The 23924-nt window shown below is 49.8% G+C and overlaps 8 protein-coding genes across 8 annotated transcripts; 3 read left to right on the top strand and 5 right to left on the bottom strand.

Moving 5' to 3' along the window:
- Positions 1-177: 177 nt before the first annotated feature.
- On the bottom strand, positions 178-1373 carry CONPUDRAFT_152891 (uncharacterized protein; the record flags this gene model as incomplete). The annotated part of the gene is made up of 5 exons (XM_007769640.1): positions 178-324; positions 384-449; positions 497-571; positions 625-654; positions 1188-1373. 5 exons carry the CDS (start codon positions 1371-1373, stop codon positions 178-180), a joined length of 504 nt encoding a protein of 167 aa, XP_007767830.1.
- Positions 1374-1981: 608 nt separating this feature from the next.
- CONPUDRAFT_54344 (DDE-domain-containing protein) lies at positions 1982-2841 on the bottom strand (the record flags this gene model as incomplete). Its single annotated transcript, XM_007769192.1, has 2 exons — positions 1982-2258; positions 2303-2841. Coding segments are annotated over 2 exons (816 nt in total), but the record flags the coding sequence as incomplete, so codon positions are not given.
- Positions 2842-4327: 1486 nt separating this feature from the next.
- Positions 4328-7452, top strand: CONPUDRAFT_152890 (uncharacterized protein; the record flags this gene model as incomplete). The annotated part of the gene is made up of 6 exons (XM_007769639.1): positions 4328-4414; positions 4473-4549; positions 4599-5118; positions 5171-5329; positions 7174-7223; positions 7293-7452. The coding sequence occupies 6 exons, from the start codon at positions 4328-4330 to the stop codon at positions 7450-7452; spliced, it is 1053 nt and encodes a 350-aa protein (XP_007767829.1).
- Positions 7453-7525: 73 nt separating this feature from the next.
- CONPUDRAFT_152889 (uncharacterized protein) lies at positions 7526-7890 on the top strand (the record flags this gene model as incomplete). The annotated part of the gene is made up of 2 exons (XM_007769637.1): positions 7526-7597; positions 7636-7890. The coding sequence occupies 2 exons, from the start codon at positions 7526-7528 to the stop codon at positions 7888-7890; spliced, it is 327 nt and encodes a 108-aa protein (XP_007767827.1).
- A 2035-nt stretch (positions 7891-9925) lies between these two features.
- On the bottom strand, positions 9926-10162 carry CONPUDRAFT_53597 (uncharacterized protein; the record flags this gene model as incomplete). Its single annotated transcript, XM_007769129.1, has 1 exon — positions 9926-10162. A coding segment is annotated over one exon (237 nt), but the record flags the coding sequence as incomplete, so codon positions are not given.
- A 1668-nt stretch (positions 10163-11830) lies between these two features.
- Positions 11831-12373, top strand: CONPUDRAFT_72338 (uncharacterized protein; the record flags this gene model as incomplete). Its single annotated transcript, XM_007769303.1, has 2 exons — positions 11831-11977; positions 12029-12373. The coding sequence occupies 2 exons, from the start codon at positions 11831-11833 to the stop codon at positions 12371-12373; spliced, it is 492 nt and encodes a 163-aa protein (XP_007767493.1).
- A 7667-nt stretch (positions 12374-20040) lies between these two features.
- On the bottom strand, positions 20041-21186 carry CONPUDRAFT_54023 (uncharacterized protein; the record flags this gene model as incomplete). The annotated part of the gene is made up of 4 exons (XM_007769160.1): positions 20041-20286; positions 20402-20851; positions 20915-21027; positions 21078-21186. Coding segments are annotated over 4 exons (918 nt in total), but the record flags the coding sequence as incomplete, so codon positions are not given.
- A 1309-nt stretch (positions 21187-22495) lies between these two features.
- On the bottom strand, positions 22496-23047 carry CONPUDRAFT_152886 (uncharacterized protein; the record flags this gene model as incomplete). Its single annotated transcript, XM_007769636.1, has 3 exons — positions 22496-22684; positions 22718-22811; positions 22893-23047. 3 exons carry the CDS (start codon positions 23045-23047, stop codon positions 22496-22498), a joined length of 438 nt encoding a protein of 145 aa, XP_007767826.1.
- Positions 23048-23924: the final 877 nt, after the last annotated feature.

Here is a 23924-nt window from a genome sequence, read left to right as displayed (position 1 = left end):
TCTGGGTGCCAGGTACTTGTCCAAGTGCGCGTTGACCATATTGTCAAACACACTCTATTGCAATAATATACATGTATAAAACAAACACTACTAGTCACATGTTGCACAGGAAGAAGGAGTCAAGGAGAACCACAAAATATATGTTTTTTTCCTGATGAATGCAGCACTTGATATAATCTAGTTATTACTACACTTGATGCGCTTGGCGCGCAATGCACATCTTTGAACAAAGGCATCCCACTTTTCATCTGGCTTTTCTGGCTCTGACAAGTTGGCATCCTCATCATCAGTGTGGGTCTCAATGTTGGTACCCTCAGCCGGGTCCTGCATGAAATGGAAGTTCGCTTGTGAGAAACAATCATGCAAATCTAAATTAAACATACCTCGGCATACTCGGGTGACCAGAACTTCCGCTTCCTGCCTGGGAGAGGCTGTTTTGGTGGCTTGGGCTGGTGGAGTTAAATGAAAAGTGTGGTCATAGTAAGAGAAAACTTACTGGCACTCTGGCGACTGGAGCATCTCCAGGCTCATCATCCACAAATATAAGTGGCAGTACCTTTGGTACCTTTTGCTGGATGGGCAAATACAATTAGCATGGGAATGAAGCGGCCGAGATGTACCCACCTTCAGGCTCTTCTTCTTGCCTTGGCCGGCCTGTTCATGTTAGGGGTGGTGTCGCGTGTCATGCTAGCATCGGCTTGCAATTTGTTTCTGTGTGGGATTAGGTGATGCATGTACACTATGGGCATTGGGTTGGAGTTTGAACCTTATTGTAGAGATAGTAATCATCCTGCTCTTCCATTAAATTTGGAGGCACACAAAAAGATGTTTGACATACTGTTATCCCCCGTGAGAAGAGACAGCCAAATTCTTGGATTTTCTTAAATATTTTTGTGTGAAGCTGGTCCCTCAAGATTTGGGTTGGAGATTCTGTGATACATAAAATATGGTGTAAAAAAGTTTCAACCAATTGGAATGAGTCTGGAATGCACAATGCATGAATCAGTGGTTTTGACCTATCTTGACCTAACCACTGCCAGTCTGTACAGACACAATAACAGTTAATAACCCTAATATCGGAGTCAAGTCCCAATTTGGCAACTGTGGCAACACTTCCTCTTTTCCATCTTGGCTGCCGCCTTCTCGGACTCATACCTCGTGACTTTAGCATTCCAGTCTGCTCGCACCTGCTCATTGTGCTGGTCCCTCTTCCGACTTTCCTCCTGCCATGCTGCTACAGCCTCGTCATAGGCTGTCTGTGCCTCTGACTGCTGCTCCTTCGCTGTTTCATCTGCCGCAACTTGGAGTCCATGGGCTTGAACCAGTGCAAAGAACTCATCATCGGTGAGTAACCTTGGCATACCATCCCCCATTATCTGGATTTGCTTAACTCCCTTCTTCTCCCTCTCAGCTAACTGCTGTCGCACCCGCTCGCAATACCAACTCTGGATCATGATCATTGCACGCTCGGCTTCTCAGCCTTGCTGCTCCTGCTTCATCCAGTTCTGAAGTGCCAAGATTGCGTCAGCCAGGACCCCTTCATTGGCTATTTCTGGAACAAATCCTTGCAGGACATCAGTCGGAGCAGTGTTAAGAGAGGGTAGAGTGAACTCTGGAAAGTGAGAGGTTGACTGAATGGGCTCAGTCCCTGCTAGGAAAGATGCTGATTTGGACTGATTCAGCGCCTCATAAACTTGTTGTACACTCAAGACCAAATCCACCTTGTCTTCTTTGTCATCAAGTCTGGTCTGCAGTGAGTCCGGGAACTTCAAGTGATGAAAGATCTGGCTAATCTGTCAAACAGGTGTTGGGTGGTTAACTGGCATCGTAGCTGAAGCTATAGTTGCGCGACTAGGTGCTAGCTTATCTTTGGAGATTGCATTAGGGTTGAAGCCCATCACCCTGAATGCAGACTGGATGGTTGCTGTTGTGAGAGCTCGTGTCCATGCACGACCAAGGATGGTGAGAAAGTTATCCTTTGTCACCTTGCCCGGTGTGTTGTTGTGTTCTCAAGCTGAGCAAAGACGACAACATTCAACCCTTGGTATACATGAGTTGAGTGAGTGGGGTAGCAGAGGACGTGAATGTTGGTCTGTCGAGCATGCGCAATGAAGCCCTCGGTGTAGTGTGAGTTGTGTCCGTCAACAAGAAGAAGCCTTGCGTGTCTGTTGGCTTTCTCTTTTGTAAATTCATCAAACTGCTGGATCCATGCCTTCCCTACTTCACCATTGATCCACCCCTTCTTTGAGTAGCCAATTCTAGGTAAAGGTTAGAGTTTTTGTGCGGGGCTTGAGCATGAGACTTACAATGTGTGCAGGGGGTTGTTCTTGTTCCATGATACCTGATATCCTTGTCCTTAAAGATGACAGCTGGAGGCAGCAATGTTCCATCTGCACATATGGTGGCTATGGCTGTGATTGTTTCTCGCTTTCCAGCTTGCTGCTGATAGACTCCACCAGCTCCACAAATGCCAATAGCACATGCACACCCGGACAGTGCAGGGTTAAACCCTACCTTGTCAGAACTGTAGATGAGTTTCTTAGTGATGTTGTGTTCCCGGATGGTGTTGCCTAAGAGCTCCATCCACGCTGCATGTGTAGTTGGATTGACAGCCTGTCCACAAACTGTCTCTAGCTTTGGCATCCATGATGTCTGCAGGATGTTGTGTTTACAAAGGAGGAACTGCCTGGTCCAGTTATGACCAACACCCTCAAATGATGGGTCACAAGTATGGATAATGTTGTTGACTATATCCCGAAGCCGTTCATGGGTCCAAGGGAATCCTTGACATGTACATTCTGTGAGTGCATCTAACACAGTAGCTTCTTCCTCTGGCTTGAGATGTGACTGGCTTGCCCTCGTGTCATGTAGACTAGGTACTTCATTGTAGCACTTGCAGACAGTGTTAAAGTTAATAGTAACATGTTCCTTTGTTTCTTGAAGGTGTTCTGTCTCGACTGCTTGACACACACTTCTGTAGCTGACCTTCTTCGGACCAGGGTTTGTGACTCCTTCTCGGTACTTCTCTACTGCTCTTAGCACCAGCCTCTCCCTCTTTCTGACCCCTTTCACTTCTTGAGCTCTTCGGGTTCAGCTTTCCCAACCATAGTTCAAGTAGAAGTTTGTAGGGGATAGAGTAGGGAAGTAGTGTATTCTTGAGGCGGTTCAGCAAGGCATTGACGAAAAAAACCTTGGCACTGGTTGCCAGGTCCAGTGTTCCGTAATTGGCATGACATGGGCACAATCAGCCGAGATAAGCCAAGATAAGCCAAGATAAGATAATTTTTTCACATGTGTTGTATGATTTGGGCACTCCTCCGCATTTTATTTTTCACACTTGCACCAGTAGGGTGATCCTCCTGATCTAAGCTTAGTGCACTTCCAGAGAGTGCATAGTCCATGCGTGGTTTTTGTTGCGAGTGTAGCAGTCTATTCAAAGGCTGTAGGTAGTGTTGCCACAGTTTGTATAACCGGGACCAGTTTTTTGGCAAACATGGTTCGGTTTCAGGGACCAAACCATTTGTTAGGGTTTCAGAGGGTTAGTTCTCGGTTTGGAACCCCTGGGAGCCAAGACGCCATGGAAACCTTTTAGCTTTGATTTCGCTTATGATTTTATTGACGTAATTGTAGTCAACCTTTGGCCTTCTCCACTGACCCGGGCAGCCCACTGCTGCATCTTTGGGTCTGCGGGTCAGCTATGTCATGTTCAAGATGCATCTTCAGGGATATCCCAGACAAAACAGGTCAGACAGTACCATTGATGCTGAATTACGCAGGCTCTGTTAATACAAGGACTGTTAAAGGCGAGTTTCTTTTGTAAGTAGCACTTTTGCACCTGATGCACATTCATTGTGCTCAGGACCACAGTCGTGATATTAGTATACTTCTACTACAAATTCATTATAGATTTTGTTGTCCTTGTTATGGGGTTCGAACTGGTCTACGGACCGAAACTAGGGTCGGGGAACTGCCTGTCCCTGGAAACCAACTCGGACGGAACCGAGGGCATCCTTGGTTTGGTTCATGGTTCCAAACCGTTGGCCACCCGAACCGCGGCAACACTAGCTGTAGGGACCATTCAAGTCAGAAAATTTTCAAAAATGGTGTTATTTCCGGAGTTTGGCTCTTGTAGCAGTCTATCAGGACATCCTTCCGAGCTCTGTATTTGCAAGCACATTCCTTAGTATGTAGACATAATTGTCATAACTTGTACCTGAGAGATATGTGTGACATGGGGGCAGAATAAAATGTTGTACATTCTGGCGGTGGTGTACATTCTCACGGAGGATGACAGTACTTTCCTCTTGACACAAACTCATATTTTATCATGGACTTTGACCCATCCGATAATTTAGGGGAGCTTAACATTGCGGAGGTTTTGCATGCTGCTGGGATAGAAGGATCTGCCAGCAAGGTGAGCCTTGTGTTACCTAACTGCTTTTGTTGAGGGCGGTAACACTGCACTTATTCAGGGCAACATCTCATGCCAGGGTAACCATGAGCTTCAAAATCAGAACACTAACCTGAAAAAGCAAATCAGGGAACTCCAGTGAGTCACTACATTCACGCACCTGGGACTAACTATATGTGGTCCCCAGGGAGGCCATTAAGCTCCTTAGCGACCATGTGCATGCCGGTGGAACTCCTTCCGCGCCGACACCTTCTACCGCTGGCAGCTCCAACTCCACTGCCACTTTGGTGGCTGCCCCATTCAATCTCGCCAAACTCAAGCGTGAGCTTGACATGTTCAACCTCAAGGGTCTCGATGTGCCCTCCAGCCTTCTCTACGAGGCCGATGTCAACATCATCCTCTCTGCTTCCGACTACCTGCAGATGGAATCCACATGGACCTCCCACGAGTACCAGCCTGTTGATGACAAGATCAAAACCGAGCACTCTGATAACATCAAGAAGGCTCCAAAGGGATCCAAGGGCATCAATGGCCCCAAATGCATAAGTAATAACATTAATGATACTAATCAGTATATTACAGGCAAGGACAGCACCCCGGTTGGTGGCAATCTCATTGTGGAAATGCGCAAGGACATTTGGGAGCTTTTATACGATATTGGTGTGCGCACCTGCCTTCCGCAGACCTTTAGTGAGATGCCTCTCTGTGTCCGCTTGTTTGTCCTCCATTTGTACCTGTCGCTGCTACCCTGTTCTCCAGCTATGTGAGAGGAACTGTAAGGTATGGTGCCTCTCGGAGAGTGTCTATGCCAGCATGATCTCCACATACCAGGAACACATAAAGGTGCAGGAGGAGGAGGAAGCACGGAAGGGGATTGAAGAGAAGGAGGCTCAGGCTGCAAAGCGATGCAGGGTGGAGGTATGTGATCTGGTATCCCCATATCTTGCATCATACTCATATTGATAGACTATGGGACTTGCTCTTGATGAGCTCCGTGATGAATCTGTAGTCAATGGTCAACTACTTTATGACCATTGGCTCTTACATACTCTGTTTACAGGTTCCTGAAACCCCTTCTCACTGCCCTTCTTCCTCCAATGACCACCCTCAAACCAACTCGACCCCCCAGTGTGTCACACCCATGCATCTCCGGTCAAACTCCGATCCATGTTCGCTCCTTTGGTACTGTTTCGGTATCTCCGGCGGCTACGGAGTAGATGCGGACACACTCAGGAATTATCAGTCAGCATGTTTTCTTGTGACCAACTCACTCCACATTCTACCTGTCATTACTTTATGCCTGTCATTATTCCGCAGTTACACCTGTCATGTTTTGTATTCTTACGACCTTCAGTCATCTTCAGTGATTACTCATGATACTCCACACTTACTCCAGTAGCTATCCGGAGCTTATCCAAAGATCCGGACTTATGATATAAATAGTGGTAGCATTCAACTTGTATTTGATAGTATGTGATTGTGAGAGGAACACAGATGGGATTGACCCATTTGTTGACCTTCTCAACACCAACCATCAGAAGCTCAAGTCTCAGAGTGTGCCTGCTTTTAATGAGAGGCTTAGACTTATGCAGCAAGGCAGTGAGTGGCAGGAGGATATAGATGATCTACCTGCTGTTAATATTTTGTTTACTGTCCCTGAGGAGTAGGAATAGTATACATGTTTTTATTCATTTACTGAGTAGGCCAAAAGCAAATGAACTGTCCGTTTGGTGCGGGAGTGTAGCTATCAGTCAATGCTGCAATATCTACAGCCAAATCACAAGCATAAACAACCTCTGCAACCTCTTGACCCCACTTGCAACGCCAATCCATAGTTTCATCCAAAACAGTTGTCACAGAGTTTGCACTCACAAGCAAGGGAAATATGCTTGTTATGTCCTCAATCTCCTCATTGTCTATAATCTTGTCTGGGGCCACTATGGTGCACAGAGGATGTGCTCTCCATGTCTTATCCTGCCAGAGCTGTAGGGCTTGCTTAACTTGCACCCTGCTGTTCCTAGGTTGTTTGGCCTCAGTATCAGCATCAGCACTGCGAAAACATATGTACCTGATTTTCAGGTATGCACAAGGTACGTGGCTTCTGATTCTGTTAAATCATGTGTTCTTGACGTGATTTTGAAGTCAGGTACATGTACCTGGTATATAAAATCATGTACTGTTACCTGGAACCGCGAAATCATTGTCATTTGCCAATGCTGGTTGTAGACACAAATAAAACTCCCATTTAAAATCATTGCATTACACAATGAATTTCAGCATTCATTAACACTAGTGAAGCTTCCCTTCCAATGTCATTACTACACCCCATATGTTGCACTTCGTTTTTGATGTAGACATAGTAGCAGTACGCGGGGTGAGTCGAGAATGGTCGTAGAGTTTGAGTGCCGGCTTATCGATCCGGTGAGACTTGCTGTGTGTCGACGTGTGTGAACACTTGCTATATTCGGGCAGAAATCTGTAACTCCGCAGCGAGCGGTTCTCAACGTTCTCAACGCGCACCACGGTCTCAACATCCATCCTGCACTGTGTCGGCCACAGCAACCCTCACGCCTCGGCCAACGCTTATCCCATCCCCTCAGCTATGCTCTCTTCACCCCAGATGCACCCTCATTGCCCTAGCTGCCATCCCTTCGCCGTCTTGCGCTCCGCGCACAAGCTCAAGTCGTCTCATTTTGGCCCCTTCATCCCTCCGAATCCACGCACCCTCTACACTCATGCTCTGTTCGTGTGTTGTTCCTCAGGCCGACGTCTCCCTCGCCCAGTGTATCGACGTTGGGATGTGCGGTAACATGTAAGTCAATCCTTCTACCTTCGCATTTGTGCATCTATGCTAACTACTATTTTCTCTTCCAGCGCGTAGGCGGCCCATCCGGATGGCGCGCCTGCTCCTCGCCTCCCCGCAGCAGCTCGGAGCGCAGCTCGGGCTCCCCATCTCCCCGCCGCCATTGCTCGCCCCCTCCTCCCCCTTCTCGTATGATGCCCCACCCCTTAACCCCGCCGTTCCCACATCCGCCTCGTAGCTGCCACGTCCTCGGACCCCAGCGCCTCCTTTGCCACTGCCAACACTTCTCAGGACACGAGCGCTGCCTCGCCATGGCTGAACCGCCCCCTCTGCCCACTATTTCCGTCCTCGCACCCAAGGAAGGCAGTGCGCAGAAGAAGGTGGTGCGCAGAAGAAGCTCGTGCTGAAGTGCGTGTCCAAGTCCAAGCTCGCCATTGGCATAGACACTGGCACTAGCGCTGCCAGCGGACGCGGCAAGGAAAACTGCACGCTCGGCCGCAGCCACGGCCGCGCAAACATCAATGATGACTTTTCGGACGTTGCACGGTGCGTCGGTGCTACTTCGAAGAAGGGCTTCGAGATCTATGTCGACTCTGCGAACGCGAGCGGGTGCAACGATGCCGACACGGTGCTACTGCACACATCGGACAGCTCGGAGAGATGGACTGGAAGCTGAGGGTCGCGGTGCCGGCGTCGTAGTAGTTGCGATAGGGATTTGTTGTCGCTCGACACTGAGATATATGGTACGTCATTTAAGGACATTAACGTATTTGTTGGCACTTACACGACCAATCACCCAGCTCACTCCAACAATCTCTGGGACGGAGTGTTGATGGTGTCGGTTCCGCGCCCAAGAATAAACTGCCCATAAGCATCGTGATCTTTTTGATACTGATTCTCCCGACAACGACGATGAGGTCACCCCGGTGCTGCCGAGGAAAGTGGCCAAGATCGTCCGATCGGGTGCAATGGCGGAGATCCAGTAGCTATTTATACTGTTCCATAGTTCATTAATAGAATTGAATTTGTCCTGATTTTTGCATGTTCCCGATGTGTGATAACTGCCTTGTTTTCAATGAAAACCAATCATTATACTGTGGTCTTGCCTTTCTGCCCCCAAAAAATCAGGTACGTGGAGGGTGATTCGGACAATGGAATTGTACAAAAATGTACATGATTCATTTTCGGGCAAGGACCTGATTGTCATGACAAAATCCCATTGATACTATATACATAATGAATGATAATCGCAGATTTTACACACGATTTGTGCTCATGATATTCAGGTATGTCCGGGTTCACAGTGCAGGTACCAGCTTCCAGGTGTGCAAATGTGAAGTTCTGAGTATATCTCCTGTGAACCATTGCAAATAGTCAATGGGACTAGAAGCATGACAGTCGCAGCACCACTTGTTGGTGCACAGTGTTCCTATCTCAAAGTGAGCACTGTATTATGACAAACATAGAATACCCACTCTCTGGTGTGTTGTTTTCAAAGTATGTAGCCAAAAAGTCACAAACACAAAGTGTCTTGCTGTTAATGAGGTGAATCATCACTGCCCCAAGTCTATGCTGTTTGCTAGATCGCTCTGGAAGAGGTGTCCTGAGTGCGGTATCTGGGTTGTCATCAATTTTGTCTGGAGGTACTTTTTCTGCCACCCGAGATTCATAGAAAGTTTATGTACAAACCCTCAGTGTGCAATGTGCGAGCAATGCGCCCTCCACGCTGATGCAAGTCTGGAATATTACAGCAGACACCCCACTGATTTACAATTGTAACCCCTGGGATATCCACACCCTAAATAAAATATTAAAAAATGCATGAACTGTCCAAATAACATCTTCTTACCACAGCGCATGCAGACATTGTGAGTAGTACACATGTATTGCCATCTGGACAAGCAAAGTCTTTGTAAACTTGACATCTATAGGCCTCAAACATTTCAGAGTGAAACTCACAGATGAGTCCTCGAGCACGTTCCTCCAGGGTTAACTGGCCATGTAGATGGCTAGTCGCCTCAGCAGCCTGATTAATATTGTCAAAGTAAATGAGGATCCTTGCATTGTTGTTGAGGGGGAGGATAAAATTGAGACTTTGATACATTTTTTCATAGAGCCCACAACTGGCCAGAATGTGTATGTCATATTTGACTGATTAGACATGTACTTGATGGTATCCCAGGTCCCCAAGTGCCTAAAATGAAGGACTCCTTCAACAGTCCTCTTGATGTGCCATAGAAGGGTTCTTGAAAGCACCTGGATTGGAGTTGCCTTGGGCATCCAAAGTCGAAGAGCATCACCAACTTGACCAAAGGCCTGTTGAAAAGCAGTGCCCCCATGAAGAGGTAAGCCAGATGTATAGTTAGTGTGTGCTTCATCAACATAGACTTGGGTTATGAGAAAAGCAAAGTTCCAGTGGGTGCTTCTGAGAAGACTTGCAAACTGTGGCATCTGCTTACCACCCTCAAATGGCCCAAATGATTCGGGAGAAATGAGGACAATGGGAAAACCACCTGTATGGACTTTCTGTATGCAGGTACTCAAATTAGCATTAAAAATTGTGAATATCTGCGCATTATATAGGTTCTTACATTCCAGAACTCCTCTGCATGTCTCTCCTGTGGTGTTGAATAGTTAACTGCCACTGTTTCAAGGCCAAACTCGGCAAACTCTTTTATCTATAACAACTTGAGCAACTTATGAGGTATAGATCAACCCATTCTACTGACCTGGTTCAATTGCAGCTGTTTCATTGGCGATATAATCAACAATACCTTTTCTGGTTTAAGAAGGATGGGTAGAAGCATAGCAATAGTTTTCCCTGAGCTGGTAAATGCATTCACAATCAAATTTTGCCTAGAAGCCATTGACTTTGAGCACTCAAGCTGCATCCTTTGGAGAACCATGCAATGTTCAGAAGTAATAAAGAGTAACAAAGAGGCACGGAGAGCATCCTTTAGCTGCTTTCTGTCAAGACTATGTAGGTAATTTTTAAGCAAGTCAAGCCTAGATCCAAGAATTTTGTCTGCAAAGGCAGCAAGAGCATTAGCTGGGAGATCATAGATGTAGGCTAGCCTCCTGCAAGTTTTTGTGTCAACAGCAAATCATTTTGCTTTTCTAGTTCCTGCAGATTCCATGCCAGCTTGAGTAAGGATTTGAGATAGAACAAATCAGAGAGATGTGTCAGAATTCTGGCAGCTACGCAGACTCAGGTAGCACAGCTGACGTGTCTTGCGCATAGGGGTTGATTTCCCTCATTAGATTGCATTGGAACACAAACTACCTCAAAAGCCCTATCTAAATCAAGAAGGCAAGGACTTCAGCCAATTCAAACCCAGATTTACAGGACAAGCTAACTGTAATGATGCAGAAAAATACCTTTTGCAGGATGAGGTCACATTTTATCATGGCATCCATAGAGTTCCAACATGTTCAAACATCCCTCACTGGCATGAGTTGCCATACTGGGAAGCCATTTTTGAGCGTCATCTCGAGGCCATAGACGCAAATTGAAACCTTGCAAAACTTGGCCCGGCGTGCAGGACTACTAACAATTTTGACAACAATGATCCGGAGCTGCAGGCTTAAATGTCAGACTAAGAGTACGGGGAGAATGTGGAACACCTACCTTTTTGAGTGGGTTTAAATTGGAGTAAGCTGTCTTATTGCCATCTGGTGTTGCTCACTTGGATTGGGGTTGTTGTAGTTGTCTGCTTCTGTGCCTGCTGGTCTTTGTTTCCTGTGTCAAGGTCAAAGTTCAACATAAAATGCTTGTTCTCCTCCCCGTAGTAGTCATGGGCAGTGGGGTCATGGTCAACAAGTCTGAGAGTCAAGAGGATCTTTTGGACAACAAGGTTGATAATGTGTGCAGCACAGCAAATTTGACTGTTTTTGGGATGGAAAGGAATCTTGTAGCAGTTTTGAAGCAAGTTGCAAACCACCTCTGCAATAACTTTGTTGGCAGACGCATTGTCCATAGTGATTGAGATTAAGTGCTGGGCAAACCAATGTTAGCCAATACAGTCAATGGGGGGAGCATAAAAGAGAAATAAGCTACCCATCTTATTGACACTGCCCATGTTCTGTGTGGCAGACCAGAACACCCTTGCTGATCCCTCCCCTGTATGCTTGTCTGCATTGAGGTGCCAAAAATCAATGATCCATGAGTGAATGATCCATTCTTTGTCAATCCAACTTGCAATTGTAGCAGAGAACAAGAAGATCATCTGCCGGGTAGTCCAAGAGTCATTATTGTATGCAATGCGGGATGTTACACTCTATACCATATGTTAGTCAGGAATAATAAGTGACAGTGAGGAAGACAATCAATAGTCTGGGAAAACTGGCAGCAGTGACTTGGTTGAGTGCGAAGCTGCAGTGGAAAAGCCAAAACGACAATGACATTGCCAGGCAATTGGCTGTGTTGGCGACAAAAAACTGGCGAGACTGTTGACGTGAACTGGTACATGAGCAGTCAACAATTAAACAAGCATGGAAGTACTCACCGCAATCAGAAATACAAGCACTTGAAGGCTCCAGTTGCATGAGCCAGATACGAATGGTGTTGCCTCGCAGATCCCAAGCCAGTGTTGCACCCGGAGTATGTTCTAGACAAAATGTCAGAGCCCGAAGACGAGAGTGTGGAGAGCAAGACTGACTGGAAAATGAGGATGGCTCAATTGGCAGAGTATCCGACTGAGGGTGACGTGTTTGAATGTATGAGGTTCCTTGAGGTTCTAAAGCACCTGTGGCTCAGCAACGAGGTGAGCAATCAGTTACGACACTAGAACACTACTCACTTTGTGATTTGGCAGGGGGAAATGATCGAACATGAGCTGCATGGTGATTACCTAGCCTCAATCAGCCCAGAAGAGTGCGCACAAGAGCAATTTGTACATGTATATGGCAGTGGTCATCTGTCGTCACAAATCACCAAGCAAGCACCCTACAAATTCCAGGTCAACAGACTGTGGTACAATGAGAATAAAGACAAAAGTGAGCTAGCTTCTTACCATTTGGAGGACTGGGAGAGCTACAACAATCCCGAGGGGTTTGGGAGCCGAGCACCCCAAGCGGGGTCAAGCGAGACTCATGGAGACAAGGGGAATGGCAAGAGAAGTGGCGAGAAGGCTGTGAATGAGGGAGCACAAGGGGAATGAGTGGAGGGTCAGTTCTTGTACGTTATGACAACTCAAGTCCAATTCCGGTGCTAGACAAATGTACATGATTAGTATGTGTCACAGTCACAAATCTGTGACTGATGCTTTACCTGTCACATTTGTGAAGGACTGTGCAAGGATGATGAGACCACACAGAGCACTGCACCATTGCTAAACACTGCCTGTCGTGCCTGTCGAGCGCATGCTGCGACAGCTGCGCATTAATTTGTGCTTGCTTGTGTGCCTGCCTGTGCTGTTGTTTTTGTGCGGGTTCCCAAACTCAAAGCCTGAGGGTGCGGTGCCGCTACTCCCGAGCGTGGGGTTGCCCACATTGTCATCTTTGGCGGGGAACAAGTGCAGAGAGGGTGCGCGTGCAAGGTTGCAGTTGGTGCTGTTTGGCTGGGGTTTAGGGGACAAGGGTGGGGAGGCGGTGCCGTTGGTTGTGGCATTGGATTTGCACTGGGAGGCGGCATAGGAACATGAGAGGCAAGAACCACATTTGCCAGCAGAGGTCGTAGGGCTGACTTGTGACGGCGCAGGCCGTCACCTTTCATCGATTTGTCATTGCTCATTTGTTCCGACCCGGTAGCTTTTCCTCGATGAGGTTTTTAACGCACCCGAGGTCTGGTTAAAACTATATAGTCTATTTGCTAGTATTTACATGGCCAGAGTCAAGCCACCGGTTCTGTACGTCGTATACTCTTTGTCTAATTAATGCCAGTAGCCCGGCATAGTCAACCTCTCGACATCGCGCTGTTCGTCCCGCAAGTCCGTCGACCCGCCCCGTTACAGTTTGATTAGACCAATACTCACGTTTAGCTAAATCCTCGTTATCTCAAACGTTGATCTCCGCATTTGAAAACTCTCCCACACCAATCACCTCCAATTCAATACTTCCTTCCCACCCCCAAACCCTCGTTTCAAGTTGCTAAAAATGTCCTGGACCAATACAGATGGTACAACAGGCTGGGAAACTTCCGACGACTCCCCCCTGTTGTCCAACCTGCTAGAGGACGCTACCGCGCAGCCGGACGCCCAGACGTCCACCCCACCGGCACCGAGCAGATCCTCTGGGAGACGCTCCTCAACATGCGCGCTGAGGCCGCTGAGGCTCGCCAACGCTGGGAGCAACAGCAAGAGAACAACAACCAGGCACTCAACGCCATGGCTGATGCTATCTCCGGCCTCCGGGTTTTTGTCAATCACGCGCAGAACCAGCTGTTGACGTCGGCTCCCCTCGCCAACACTCACGCTCCCGCCGTTGACCGTCCCCTTAAGGCGCGTGAACCGCGCCTCTTCGACGGATCAATGGCCAGTGTCGAGCCCTTCCTCGACGAAATTGAGACCAACATCCGTCTCCAACGGATGTCTACCGACCGCGACAAGTCGGCCTACCTGTCGACTTATCTCAAGGACGGGAACCCCAAGATTTGGTGGTACACCACCAAACCCCACCAAGCCCACCTCCTTGAGGATTTCCCCGCTCTCCTCATCGCTTTCCGCACGCAGTTCGCTGACCCGAATCTCTCCCGCTCAGCCCTACGCAAGATTCTCGCGCTATCGAGAGCTCTTGCCCCTTGTCGACTTCTCCAAAACCACCAAACTCAACCAGTTCAAACTCGGGCTCAAGGACAACGTCCGGAACCTCGTTTGCAGAGTGCGCCCCAAGCCCGCCACTTTCGACGAGTATGTCCAGCTCGCCATTGAGTTCGACAATGATCTGCACAAGGACGCCCTCAACTCCTGTACTCGTGAGCCCCCTTGCCGTGGTGTCGACATCCCGTACCCTAACGTCGAGCTGCCTCGCTGCACTGCACCTCCTGCCTCCAATGACGTCGTGCCCATGGAGGTCGACATGGTCAGGTTCTGCGGACCCCTCTCCCAGGAAGAGAAGGACCGTCGCCACCGCCTAGGTCTCTGCTCGTACTGCAGCGGCGCGCACGACGTCAACTCGTGCCCCAACAAGTCTGCGAAGGCGAAGAAGCGCGACACCGAACGTTGCACCGCCACTCCCTCATCAGGAAAAGCGTAACCGGGAGCCCGACATCAGCCCTAGGGCCCCCGGTCGATGACGCCAGGGCACGTCCGTACCCGACCACGACGCCCACGTTCGTTCGCGCGACGGACGGACGGTATATACCCCAAAACTACGTCCCTTCTTGTTTCGTTTTTGCTGCTTCTACTTACTTAAACTCCCCAGACCATTTCTTCATTACTGTTTTGCTCTTGTTCCCTGGACGCGCCCCCATCCGCACCTTCGCGTTGGTGGATTCCAGCGCCTCTGCCTCTTGCATATCCGACCGTTTCGCCCAACGGCACTCGCTTCCGCGGGCGCTTAAGGATGTTCCGGTGCCGATCACCACCGTAGACAATTGTCCCATCGCTAGCGGTTTGGTCACGCAAGACGTCATCACACATCTTGCGGTGGACAAACACTCCGAGGTCATTTGCCTCGGGGTTGTGTCGGTCAGTTACCCGGTCATTCTGGGGTTGGACTGGCTTCGTCGCCACAACCCTAAGATTGACTGGGCGGACATGGATCTCTCTTTATCTTGTTGTAACCTTACTCGTTCTAACCCGGTCCACGTTGTCGCTCAAGGCCCCGGTCTCCCTCGACTCCCGCTGCCGGCTCGTACCCTCAACTCCACCTCTGTTGGCTTACGCTTCGGTCTTCACGGCGAGTCACTCACCCATTCCCACTCTTCTCTTTTATCTCCTCCTACCCCTACTATACCTACGTTACCTCACAATATATCTTCTACTTCTCCCAATGATGATCGCTTGGCCAGCGACTCGTCTTCGCGCTCATCCGCGGACAGCGCACCAACTCCTCTGATGTGCACTTCACCCTCACCCTCCTTCCTCTCCGCGTTGACGGGACTTAACGGCTCCGGTCGTGCCGTCCTCGATCGCACCTGTTCTTCTCTTCACCCCCGACCCAACATACGCATCCTCACCCCTTCGCGTTTCCGGAAATCTGCAAAGAACCACGATATCGCACTCATTCGTTTTCACCCCATAGACTCCCCTGCATATTGCATTGCTTCCACCGGTTCCTTGTCAGCGCTAGACGCTGACCTCAGTCCCGACGAACCCCACGACTCGTCTGCGCTGCGCGCGCTCCCTTCCAAGTACATGCCCTGGGCATTGTCCATCTTCTCCGACACCGAAGTCGACGCTCTCCCTCCGCACAGTCCCTACGATATTGCTATCAACCTCGACAAGGGCAAGTCACTGCCTTTCGGCCCCATGTACCGGCTCTCGCAGGACGAGCGCAATGCCCTCGCCAAGCATCTTGACGATAACCTCAAAAAGGGCTTCATCCGTCGCTCGACATCCTCCGCTGCCTCCCCTATCCTGTTTGTTCGCAAGAAGTCGGGCGAGCTTCGGCTCTGCGTTGACTATCGCGGTTTGAACTCCATCACCAAAAAGAACCGTTACCCTCTCCCTCGCATTGATGATTTGCTCGACAGGACTCAAGGCTGCAAGGTTTTCACTGTCATCGACCTCAAGAACACATTCAACCTCATCCGCGTCAAGGACGGCGACGAGTGGAAAACCGCGTTTCGGACGCCTCTCGGCCTGTTCAAGACTCTTGTCATGCCCTTCGGACTCACCAACGCACCATCCACCTTCCAGGCGTTCATTCAGGACACGCTACGCGACTATCTTGATATCTTCTGCATTGTATATCTCGATGACATACTGATCTTCTCTCATTCCCAGGAGGAACACAACGAACACGTCAAGAAGGTTCTCGACCGTCTCCGTGCCGCCCGCCTGTTTGCCAACCCCGAAAAATGCGCCTTCGACTGCTCCGAGGTCAACTACCTTGGTTACGTTATTGGCGTCGACGGAATCAAAATGAGCCCGAAGAAGCTCGACACTGTCAAGTCATGGCCCGAACCTTGCTGCGTCCGCGACGTGCAAGCGTTCCTCGGCTTCACGAACTTCTACCGCCGCTTTGTCCTCCGTTACTCCTTCATCACGCTCCCGCTCACTTCCCTTTGTAAAAAGGATGTTATGTTCCATTTCACAGATGACGCACGCAGCACGTTCACGCGCCTCAAGGACGCTCTCGCATCCGGCCCCGTTCTACAACACTTCGACCCATCGCTGCCGTGTACGCTCGCTACAGACGCCTCCGACTTTGCGCTCACAAGCGTACTCCTCCAACCCGACAAAGACGGCGCTCTACACCCCGTTGCCTACTACTCGCGAAAATTCACACCGGCCGAGATCAACTACGAAGTTTATGATAAGGAGCTCCTTGCCGTCATTGATTCATTCCGTGACATGCGCGCCTGGCTCCTCGGCTCGTCGCGCCCGGTCTCTGTCATTTCGGACCATAAAAACCTTGAGTACTTCATGTCTTCGCGCGTACTTAATCGTCGACAGGCTCGTTGGGCCATGTTCCTTTCCGAATTCGACTTCAAGCTCGTTTGGGGACCCGGCATCAAAAATGTCGCCGATGCGCCTTCACGCCGCCCCGACTTCATTCCTCGAAAGGGGGATGAGGCTCTCGAAGCGCAATTCTGAACGCTCCTCAAGCCTTACCACACTCAAGCACTATTCCCTGAGTCTACCCTACTCCCGCCTTCCTCCATCACTCCCCCATCTGCATCTATCTCCGCGCTCACCACCCTCACAATAGATTCCTCCGAACTACTCGCCCATTTCCAGCGCAAATGGGATACCGACCAGGAATGGCGAGAAGCGCTCGCTCGAGGCGGTTCGGAGTTCATGGCCGAACGGGGCATGGTGTTTCACAAGGGACGTCTTTTCGTCCCCACCTCTCTTCGCGCAGATGTTTTGCACTCACGGCACGATGCGCCAGCCGCAGGACACCCTGGTCGTACACGCACGCTGCACAGCGTGCAACGGGATTACTCCTGGCCAGGGATCTACACCTACGTACGCCGCTATGTCGAGGCTTGCAACGTATGCCCTCGCATCAAGGCTGTTTGCCACTGCCCGTACGGTCCCCTACAGCCCCTCGAGGTTCCGTCTCACCCCTGGAACTCCATATCCATGGATTTCATTGTCAAGCTCCCCGATTTGCATGGTTACGATTCCATCTGGGTCGTATGTGACCGATTCACCCGTGCCGCCCACTTCATCCCCTGCAAAGAGTTGATTACTGCTCCCGAACTTGCTTGGCTATTCCTCGACCGCATCTTTCGCTATCACGGGCTTCCCAAGTCTATCATATCAGACCGCGGCTCCCTTTTTGTTTCTTGTTTCTGGACAGAGCTCACCCGCCTCTTACAGATTGACGCCCGCAAATTGACTGCCTACCACCCACAAACGGACGGTCTCACCAAATGCACCAACCAAACGCTCGAGACGTATCTACGTGCCTACGTCTCGTACCAGCAAGATGACTGGGTAGACTACCTACCCGCTGCTGAATTCGCGTTCAACAACGCTGAGAACGCATCAACACAACAGACGCCCTTTTTCGCCCTCACGGGCTATCACCCTCTCTCCGAACCTCGTATCACTGACGCCAACTCCTCCCCAGTGCCCGCAGCCGCCGACCTTGCTTCACGCCTCGAGCGTATTCACGCCGAGCTGCGTGCCGAACTCGTATGTGCTCAAGAGATTCAAGCACGTGCATACGACCGTCACCACGACCCATCGCCCAAACTCGCTCCGGGTCAGCTCGTTTGGCTGTTACGCCGCAACATCAAGACTACGAGACCCGCCGACAAGCTTGATCATTGATGGCTGGGTCCCTACCCCATCGAGTGCGCTGTCGGAACACACGCGTTCAAGCTACATCTACCTTCTTATCTCTCCCATCTTCACCCCGTCTTCCATGTTTCCCTCCTAGAACCCTACAAGGACCCATCCGACTTCCACCTGCACGCTGAGCCCCAGCCCTTCAAGCTCACTCCAGATGACGACCCAGCAACGCAAATCGCTGCTGTGCTCGACGCCCGCAAAACCGGACAGTGCTATGAATACCTAGTGCGTTTCTGCGGCCGAACCGACGACGAAGATGCCTGGGTCCCGCTCGATGAACTTCCCCGTACGATTGACGAACTACTCGATTGTTATCACCGTCGCCACCCCCGCACGCATTGCCCACCTCGTGCCGCATTCGAGCGCGCCCGTTTGGTGACGTCCTCTTCCTCTTCTCGTTCCTCCTCTCCTCTCGCCCTTCCTCTTCCCATTCCAGATTTGCCGCGCCTCCAAGCGCTAATACCGCCTGCACTCACTCGCGTACCCTCTCCTCTGCCTTTGCACGAAGATCCGCGCGCTGAGTATATGGCGCCCCTGCAAACCACGCTCTGCTCCGGATGCGTTTCGCGACCTGCTACTCACCTCAACCTGTGATCGTCAACCTCGCGCACTCTCTCAAGTTTGGCGCTGAAAGGGGGATACTGTGACGGCGCAGGCCGTCACCTTTCATCGATTTGTCATTGCTCATTTGTTCCGACCCGGTAGCTTTTCCTCGATGAGGTTTTTAATGCACCCGAGGTCTGGTTAAAATTATATAGTCTATTTGCTAGTATTTACATGGCCAGAGTCAAGCCACCGGTTCTGTACGTCGTATCCTCTTTGTCTAATCAACGCCAGTAGCCCGGCATAGTCAACCTCTCAACATTGCACTGTTCATCCCGCAAGTCCGTCGACCCGCCCCATTACATGACTGCGCTGCCTCCGCCTTTGGTGCTAGAGCCAATGATAACAAACTGCAGTTGCAGACTTAAGGTGAATGCAAAGGGGTATGACAAGAATGAGTGGGCCTGGGGAAATCCATGTTGGACATCATCTTGAATGCTAGGCGAGTATACTTGATTAGTATGTGTTGCCATAGCGTTATGAGTACAGTCTTACCCTGTTGAGCATTGTCATGATCCATATTGGCAGTGTGACGGTCCCAACAATGCCTCTGGCGATCTGGCAAGAGATATAGTCAAAAGGATAGAATGTAGGTAGTGTGTGTGCGTCGTGATACTTGTCTACAGCAAAGAAATGGACGTCAAGCTCCAGGCTATCATTGTATGAGTACACGCCAGATGAGAACAAATATAAAACTTACAATTCACTCCAAGGGTCATTTTCAACCGGGCAAATAGTCAACTCCTGCATTCATCAAAACTCTGCGAACAGACAAGGCGCGCCCAGCTGCTGATGAGGGAAGATGTGAATGACTTCACCATAAAGTGGGTTGCCATTGCCAGGCGTGACTTTGACTATGGCAGAGTCAGCAGAGTTATTACAAGCAGTTGAGATAGGAATGACACGTTGACCGCCCAAAAGAGCATGATGATGAAGTGTTGCATAGTTTTGTAAGACAATTGAGTCAGCAGAGCGAGTGTGTTCATCTGCTAAATGAAATTGAGTGGGGAGATTTGCATTTGTAGCCATCATGTTGTAGTAGTTTCACATGTACTGGCAAAGAGGCCCAGCCATTCTCTCCTTCGCCCCAACGCAAGGCCCAGGCTGTACAGTCTGGTGTGATGATAGCTCTGGTGTCACAACATTAGCTATGAACGTAAAAGATAAGTGCCTTACCATCAGATAACACAGCTTTGTAAAGTGTTCCACTACCGTCTCCGTCAAGGTTCCAAATTGTGTCTAGGATAGAAGCCACAACAGTGTTGTCAGGTGCAAGAGCAGCCAAACGGAGCTGATAATGTGATGAGGCCTGTCAGTCAGTGATCAGAGAATAGCCTGGCACTTACTATTGTATCAAGCCGTGATGAGCACGTGAACTCGCACATCATCGTGATCTCAATCTGGCCGCCAACCCATTTGTTAAAGGTAGCACTTTTCAACACCTTATTGAGGTGTTCAGACAGGAAGGCCCAAAAATTGTATATGGGGCCGTAGTCAAGCACCTGCTCACACAGATGAACTGCCCAATGAGAATTGGGTTTGAGCGTATTCACCCCATATAACTGAATAAACATGTAGTGAGGGAAGTGTTCACGTAGAGTAGAGCTCAGTACTTACACGTTTATAACCAATGAGGTAATCTTGCAGAAGAGTTTCGGCTCTCGGGAGGGCATTGACTGAGACAGAGCTTGCACAGAACACCTTGAGAGCAGCGGAAATCCGTAGAAAGTTGATAGGCTCATCCGGTTGCATGCGTACCATTGGTGGCTTTGGGCCAATCAGCTCCGGATCTTTGCTTTTGTCCTTCTTCTTGCATTTTCCCATGGGTGCCACCATCAGGTTGCGCTTACACCGGTCATCAAAGTCTTTTTGCCACTGAGCGTGACATTCAGGATACTCTTGAACATCTTTGGCCTGATCCTTGATAGCCTCGTTGATGAATATGTCCCAGACAATGGGGATCTTGTGTATCGGGTCAGAAACTATATGAATAACAAGGCAAGGTGAACTTACTACGAGAGGCCAAGCAGTGAGCATTGCAAACTTATATGAATCGGCCGTGAGATTGCTGCCCGCTGGCTCACCAATGCGAGTCGGGAGCTTACCCGCCCATGCAGGTGACTCGAACTGAAACACATTATTCAAATCAGTGCATAGTATTAGTATTTGAGGCAGTGGCATGCATCATACTGTGCTAAGGAACTGATGTACGAATCCGAGCTCTCGACCATTTCCGGCGGCTGTGGGAGCTTGGAGTGTATTAGTCTTGATCCACTGAGGGTGCCATTGTGTTCGTACAATTCCTGTCACAGGTGTACAATTAGTGAGTACATAAATGAGATTATCAGTGCACCTAGTAGTAGATTATGCATTGGATCTATGACTGAATGCCACACCAGATCAAAGTATGGCAGGTGCATGAGTTCTGACCACGGGGAGCCATTCTGCTTGAAGAACTCTTCACAACGTTTTACACCCGTTATGGACAAGTGCTTGCGAGCAAGTCAGCAATGTTCTTGGTGTGTACGAGGCGGAAGTCCTACATAAATAATGAGAATGAGTTGTCCTTTGCACTGTAGCACCAAATGCACCATTTCAAAGCCCAATATCAGAAAATAACTGGTCCGCTGTGGCCTTGCACTTTGGACATGGTGCCTCGTCATGTCCATGGTCTGCAAATCTGGCAACTTTGCATAGAGCCGGGTGATTGCAGATGATGCCGAGTAGAATGACGTGGACACGCCAACCTGAGAGTGTCAGTACAGCCGGACATGAACATTATGAAGGACCTTACCATCTGGGTGAGAGTGAGTGTAGTATACTACCCCATCTTCATATAGCTTGAGGAGATTGTTGACAATATGCTTGAGGTAATTTTGCAGTTCTTCTGCCATTGGTTTGTGTGGGCCAGGAGTCATGAACACTAAGGGGGTTCTCGGCGCAATATCTAGCTGAACATTAGCACGGAAAATAAATAGTGGATAGAAAGCACTGACCGTTTGCTTCAGGAGAGGTTTGAGATGCAATGGAAAAACGCACCAGAGGAGTGACTTGGCCCATAAACTGAAGTTTTGTGACTGAACCTTTCAATAGATGAGAATGAATATGAGTGAAAGAATCAAACTTACATACCAGTCGAGACTCATCGTGACTCCAATCCACAGCTCGCCACTGTCATCTCCTTCCCTGGAGAAGAACAGTTGTTTGTCAGTGGTCTGGGCCTCCTGCCAGACGTGACCATTGCTTATGTCATGCAGTATACCAGGAGTGGGCTGGCGCAACTTCCACATCTCGCACTCGTCTTCATTACCAGGCTGAGCGAGGAGAGACGAGGGAAGCTGGAATGGAGCTGCACAAAGCGGCGGCGGCGGAGCACGTCTCCCAATGACTCTCCGAAAGATAGAACCCAAAACTGGCTTGTAGATTTGTGTCCCACAGCCTATGCATGACATGGTGATGGGAGCCATTGCGGGAAATATACGATGGCAGTTCCTGCATGCTGGGAGTACCTTGAAGTGATCGTTGAGGTCCAACTTGCAAATGATGGTGCCGAGGGTGAGAGGGTATCCAGGTTGGTTGGGAGTGTTGATGGGAATGAGGTTAAGTGAAGTGTGGATAAAATAAGTGCACTGCAGGACGAGCCTACAGGCTCTGAACGGAGTGTGGTACTGTGCGTGCAGAAAGGCAACCAGCACGATGAAGAGGTGTGCTACCCATGATGTATGAACATTTCTGTATGTATCCTTCGGGTTGGGCATCTTGGAGTACAAGTCAGGGGTGGGAATGGAAGATACTGGCATTGGCAGGCAAAGTACCTTGTGGTTGCCGATTGAGACTGGGGGGAGCGTCAACAGCCTCGCCATCATTGCTGACAATCTGTGTATGCAAGAGAGGATTGTTATGGGTATCCTCATCGCTGTCTGAGCCATCGTAGAGCCCGAGGGACTGCTCCGTGATCGGCTACGAGGTCTTCAGGGGCAGTGTAGAGGCTACCTCTTCATCATCGCTATAGGCGATTGGGGTGGCGCGGATGCGAGCTGGCTTGCGTTTGCGCTGAGAGCACATGGTGTGCGTGGTGTTCGACATACTTGTTACGTTGACATAATTGTCAGACCGGTGAGCTGACCCTTGTCAAGCAAGAGGGGTGAGTGGGCAAGGAGCAACGGACGTGGCTGGAGGTTGGGAAATGGTAGGTGACGCAGCGACCCAAGGTGGACTCTGCGGCGGGATGTCCATGGACATGTTGTCTGCATCTGCAAAGTCCATCGGGTCGTCAGGCAGGCTGTGACGGACTTGATTAGTGAGCATATGGGAATTAGACATAGCAGCCACTCACATTGGTATATGAGAAGGCAGCGTCGCCTGTGCGGGTGATGTTGATGCTAAAAGATGAGAAGACAGTGGTGGACCACAAGATGGAGGTCCTGGCAGAGCTCCTCGCAGGCCAAGACGACCACGTGAACAAGATGCGTGGGTGGTAGATGTATGCGGGATACCTCTGAGAGAGGCCTGGCCGCAGGTGAAAAACGGACTTAAATGTTTTTGCTTGCTCATCCTCTCCCTCTCGTTGCTCTTCCTGCTCTCTCAAACCCTCATTCCAGCCTTTCGACCCATCCAGCATCTCCCATCCAGCATCAACCCATTCCCAGGTCACCTTCATTACCCTCATGTCAACTCCGGTACATCGAGTTCCACTCGCTCGTTGTCGTGTCTGGCTGACCCTAGCTCATCACAGGCCAGCCACCCCATCTGCTCATGCCCAGAATGCTGTCGGTGCAATCCTCGAGGCAGAGGCTGGCCTCAGCCGCTATCAACTCGCAACAAGCACCTGCTCAAGCACCAAATTGCCAGCTCACCAGTCTCTCAGTGCCCCAAAACCCATAGTACCTATAGTTGGTTGATGTCGAGTAGTTAGTACTTGGTTTACCTGTGCTGGTTCAGGCTACTCGGCTCTCAGACAATCAGAAGGATTTGAGGGAGCTGATGAACTTGTCTATTCATGGGTACAAAGGGTTACAAAGGGGTCTGTATAAAGGGACTAGAGGGGCGGGGTGATGAGTCACGTCCAGGCGCGCTAGTCGCGTGTGCATTCGATTGAGAACAGGTCTGATACACAAGCATCCTTGGCCAGGTCCAGCGAGCCGAGACTACCCCGACTAATTGTGGGAATTCTCGACTGGATGCAGCTATGTCAGCCACT

This window comes from Coniophora puteana (genome assembly GCF_000271625.1).
Source record: "Coniophora puteana RWD-64-598 SS2 unplaced genomic scaffold CONPUscaffold_5, whole genome shotgun sequence".
NCBI classification, from domain to species: domain Eukaryota; kingdom Fungi; phylum Basidiomycota; class Agaricomycetes; order Boletales; family Coniophoraceae; genus Coniophora; species Coniophora puteana.
Note: the sequence above shows the minus strand (reverse complement) of the source record. Positions and strands in the feature narration are given on the sequence as shown.